Here is a 5,445-nt window from a genome sequence, read left to right on the forward strand (position 1 = left end):
GTGTGTGTGTGTGTGTGTGTGTGTGTGTGTGTGTGTGTGTGTGTGTGTGTGTGTGTGTGAGAGAGAGACTTGGTCAATAATCTGCAGCTTTAGTGAGATTACCAGGCAGCCTGGTCTTTGTTGTCGGAGTTAGCGGCGCTTCAGAGTAGTCTGAGCTCCATTGTTTACATGGACACCGAGAACTATTGTATGGATCTCAATGGATTCTTGTCTGTCTGTCTGTCTGTCTGGGAATGTTTTTTTCACTTGCGTGTTTTGGTGCTCAAAGAAATGCCTTTGTTCTCAATTAACTGAAACTGTATTTGTGATTAAACAAAGCAACAACTAAAATAAAAACAACCCAAATGTAGAAAGATGAATCCAGCAGTAGAGTATAGATACAATGATGACAATGCCTCCCTTATGCAGTATCTTCATGGCACAGCCTCAGGGGCAAATACCAACAACAACTAAACAAATATCTCAAGTGTTTGTGCTAGTTTAAGATAGTTGAAAAGAACACTAAACAAGATGCAGGAAGTTACTTTTCCCTTTACATTTTCTGATATCAGTGCTTTTACTTGTGCTATAACTTCAACATTGCAATGTTTAGTTGTGGGAATTTCATCACAATTTGCAGACAACATGTAAATATAATTTTACAGAAATGACATCATAGAGGATTTATAAATGTCCTTTACTCTTGTGTTCTGAAGTGGTTAAGGCAGAACTTGCCTAACTATAGTCCCCTATCTCTGCTGCCTTTTGATTTCACATTGATCCTATGCTGTTATCACAAATTGGCATTTCCTTGCAACTCCAAGAAGTCTTTAAGACCAAAAAAGGGAGATACCAACACTGAAGCAATTCTCACATCTGAGAAAATGCTTAGCTGCACTCTTTCTCCCCTCCAGATAAGGTTCCGTGGAGAAACGAGTTGCTCGATTGATTTCTCATTTACCTTCTGTCATCTGTCCTTGTCTGTTTTGTCCTCTGTCCCCCTCTCCCTCCCTCTAACCGCCTGTCTGTTGTTCTTTCGTCCATGTCTCCGGTGTACAGTGCGCTAATCCAGGACAATATGTTCCAACATCTGCCTCTCCATATGATGCCTGACCCGCGCCATTGACCCTCTTTACACTACGCCCCACACACACACACACACACACACACACACACACACACACACAGACACACAAAAACACTTCATCTCTTGCACATATTCACACTTTTCCTCCTATATACTTACCTTCATCCCCCCAATTTCCTTCGGGATGAATAAAGTATCAATCTGTCTATCTATCCATCATCTCTCATTTTCTCTTTTTTATCCTTTTAACTGCTCATCCTTCTAAATACCTCTCTGCTTTTCACCTTTATCACCTATCCCTCTCTCTTGCCTGGATAAGTGCATTTCTCTTTTCAATTTTCAGCTCTCTATCTGTCCTTAGTCCATCTGTGGATGATATCAATGGTCAACAGGGAGCCAGATTAACATGCTCTAATGCACAATGTCACACTCATCTCCTAGATTAAGATGCTAAATGCCAACCTTGTACACGCTAAAGCCTCCATTGCCTCGAAAACCGTCTGTGAAGGATTGTGCGTTAAGCTTGTATTGACTATAAGAGCTTCTCTGTTGAGTTCTATAGAGGATGTTTTACACACATAAAAAGAGCTTAAAATCATTGAGAGATTAATGCATTTTTCTGTGAAGTGCACCTAACAAAGCTGTGCTGTTGAGTTTTTATCCAAATAATATTTCTATGTATACAGTTTTCCCCCAGTGTAATCACGGAGAAAGCCTTTGTTCCTTTTTAATTCTCTTCTTTATGTTATCAGTGTTCAAAAATATTCACTGTTCAAAAAAAATCACACAGAGAGGATGTGGATTCTGCAAAATGGTTTAGCTAGCATCAGGCCCCCCTGATAAGTTTAAGATAGTCAAAATGTTGTAGTATTTGTCCATATTCAGTTTGTGCATGGGGCAATGGTGTTTAAAAAACGAGCATGTAATCAGGGAGGCTCAAACAGAAGATGCTATTGAGTTGCCTTATGGGAAATGAAGTTTTCAATTTTTATTGTGCATATAAATTGAGACTTTTCAAAAGTGCAGAGCTAAATTTCTGTATTGCTCCTTTAATCCTTTGATGATTTTCTTTTTATAACAAGAAAGTTAACAATGTATAAAATCAAGATTTAAGAGGGAAGTAAATAAATAAATAAAGTAATTTTTACAAAGCTCTTTGTTCAGACAAGTAAAAAGATTAGATTATTTGCAGGGAACAATGTTGTCAATATCGTAGCCATTTGTGGTCACCAGCAATGTGCAGCTTTAATGTTGTGTACTGTGTCAGTAATTGTATGAAGATCCATGTACCAGTTACCCAAGTGAGTCTATTAAAGCCTGTTGAAAGTACTGAGGCTCCAAGGGTCATGGCCTGGACCAGATTTAATTCTGTCCTCTCATTGCCTGAGATAAGTAACCCACTGTTACATGTGTGTTGCATGTGGTGGAGTCAAATAAACCTAAATAACTTGATAGAAAATTAAAGATTTATTAGATTTAAACCAAAAATATGGCTGTTTGCTGTAGATCTTGAAAAGTCAACTTTTTAGTGCAATTTCATAGGTGTATGGGAGGGGATGCATGACGTAGAATATGTGAGAAATGTATGCCAATTACACTGCAACGACTAATGTGTCTGTATGTGTGTAGTTCAAGTGTCGAAATGTGTCAGCATGTTTCCATGCGCTCCTGAATGCAGCAGCAAAGTTCATTGTGTACTCTCTCTAAACATCTTTAATATTCTATCTCTCTGTATTTGTGTGTGTGTGTATGTGTGTGTCTCAGCTAAGTGAGTTCACTTGTGTCCTCTCCCCCAAACCACTGTGTTGCCGTGGCGACCTGAGGCCTGAGCTAACTGTCATGTCTTGTCTCAGCAACAGAAACACCTCCTTATCAAATGAAGGCGCAGAGACAATCCCAAAGGAAATCCATCCACATTGAGACATCAGTACTTGTGTTAGCCTGGGCAAATCCGTTTCTCTCTGACAGGCCTTAATCTCAATGGGTGACTATGTGTGTGTGTGTGTGTGCGTTTGTGATTGTGTTTGTCTGAGAGGATTGTAAGAAAGAAATCTGCTAGTGATGATGTTTTTTTGCACTTGCTGTGTCCTCTCAACCCTCCCTGCTGGTAAAAAAAGATACAGAAAATCCAATTGCAAGGTGGACAAAGCAGTTCAACTGAAGATTGAGTGTTTCTGAACACAGACGAACATATGGACGGCTAGATTGAAGCAGTGATAACAGCACAGAGGACATTATTCTCAGGCTAAACACACACCCACACCCCCCACACCAACACCCACAGTAATAATGAAATCAGTGACGACAGCGGGGTCCGTTCTCCATGATAGAATTACACAGTTTTTCTATTCTCCCCGCAGTGTCTAGCATATGGGGCGGCACGTTTGGCTGACAGGTGCAAATGTACTACACACACTGCCTAACCTTTAACCCAAATTTTCACATAATTTCCCATGTATGTGAACAGTAAGTGAAAGGATGTGTGTGGTAAATGTGTGTGTCAGTGCAGCTGCTTCTCTAAGATATTCATGTGTGTCATATTTTATCATAATGTGTGTCAAGGAGGCACCAGGGCAGCCTGTGCAGAGGCCGAGCCCAACATTGGAGGTTAATGTGTTTCAGACAGGCGACCGGGTGGGACGCCCGCGCAGGCTCTTAACCCCTGGGAGAGGGGGCCCCAAAGCCCACGTGGATCAGAGTGGAAGTATGAGGTCCAGTCTGCGAGAGAGTGCGTGTATGAGCAGTGGGGTTACCCACTTATTTTTGAATATGCAGACAGGAAAAGGACCACAGTCAGACTCATCCTCCTTATAAGCGAGATAACAGATGTGACTCGTTTTGTTTTTACGGTTTTCCCTCTCTGTGGTTTTGTTTCTCCCTGTCATCTCTTTCTGCTTTCTTGCTTTGTCACCGTTTGGCCACCAAATTTATGACATAATAGCAGAGAAAACAAGCACACCACTTTCTCAAACGTCAGTTTGCGGTCAGGATCCGATCATTTTATACATCTTTGTCAAATCCTCTAACGAAATTTTTTTACGTGTTAGACCTCTACAGTCATCTCCAAAATGCAAAAAAATATAATTGTTTGGATGGTCTTTAATCATAACCTAATTGCAGGCATTTGCTGGTTAAAAGACAAAAAAACAACCTACAAGTCGAAAAGTGAACAGCCATTGACTTTAATAAGAAAATAGGACCCAGTTGAGTGTTGTTGTGCGTTTCAGCGAAAAATGTGATTGCGCATAAGGTTAATAGTAGAAAGTTCTGCGATATGTACGTAAGTACATAAAGAAATTGATTTCAGAGGCATGAAGATTGCCTAAAATGTGTGATCCATCACAGTGGACAGCATTTTTCTTATTACTTTGTACTGAAAGATAAGAGTAGATTATGCTTAACAATGTTTCCTTTTTGGTGTGTTCAGGTGCTTGTGGAACAAAAAGTAATAATTATTTTGATCATGATGACAACTTAGAAAAGAAAGATGCCTGTATGCTCTTAAAAGAGTTTGAAATCTCTTCAACATCACCCACGCATTAGCTTTGACAGTCAATGCGAACATTGCCGGACAAAGCCAAGCGCTAGGGTTACACTTATCAGTTCTGTGTGATTTTTGAGCTCTGATCATGAAGATCACGTTTTTATGGGATCACGTCACTGTCCACACATCGGCTGAAAGTGACAGCCTTGCACCCCCCAACCCTCCCATCAACACACACACACCCCACCCCGAGTATGTGGTGTGAACTATGTGAGGGTGTTTGTTAACATTGGGAGCAGCCAAGTGAAAGGAAAAAGGGATTGTTTTAGTTAACAATTTTATTTACTGTTTTCTCTCTCTTTAAAACTGTTTCTGCGATGTCATCTGCAGATGTTGTAGTCTTACCTGGAGTTGTAGGGGTCCCAGGCCTGGTGTGGCAGCAGCAGCAGCAGCCATTGTTGTGGGGATGAGCTGGAGAGGGTAGGGGTCACCTGAAGAAAACCACACAAGATCACACAGTTTTTAAGCACGTCAGTGATTGTTTGTGGTGCATTTTTACACACTAGGATCCCCTTCTCCATGCATGTCCTCCATCTCTCTTGCATTAATCACTTTTTCCACCTGTAGCATTCCCTTTCTTCTTTCCCGCTCTGTGACCCCTCCGCCACGCATCCCTCACCCTATCCTCAATCTATCTCCCCTTCCCCTCCCTCATCCTCCATCTTTCTCTCTGTCTCTGCACCCCCTCCCTTTCCCCTCATCCTCTTGTTTTTCTGCTCCCTGTCATCCCACCTTCATCCCTCTCCTCCCTTCGCCTCCCCCCATCACCCCTCCCCCCACCACCACCACCTGAGTCCCCCTCTGCAGCTGTTAAAGCCGTCCTTTGTGTGCGCTG

General features: G+C 41.7%; 1 protein-coding gene across 11 annotated transcripts in view; it reads right to left on the reverse strand.

Moving 5' to 3' along the window:
- Nucleotides 1–5,445, reverse strand: part of sox5 (SRY-box transcription factor 5) — a 182,276-nt gene that overhangs the window by 22,092 nt on the left and 154,739 nt on the right. For all 11 annotated transcript variants that reach the window (XM_034863668.1, XM_034863667.1, XM_034863666.1 and 8 more), the window contains one exon: nt 4,956–5,041. In XM_034863668.1, coding sequence (XP_034719559.1) covers nt 4,956–5,041 — 86 coding nt within the window. The remainder of the gene's footprint in view (nt 1–4,955; nt 5,042–5,445) is intronic.

The sequence above is a fragment of the Etheostoma cragini genome, chromosome 23 (genome assembly GCF_013103735.1).
Source record: "Etheostoma cragini isolate CJK2018 chromosome 23, CSU_Ecrag_1.0, whole genome shotgun sequence".
Classification (NCBI taxonomy): Eukaryota; Metazoa; Chordata; class Actinopteri; order Perciformes; family Percidae; genus Etheostoma; species Etheostoma cragini.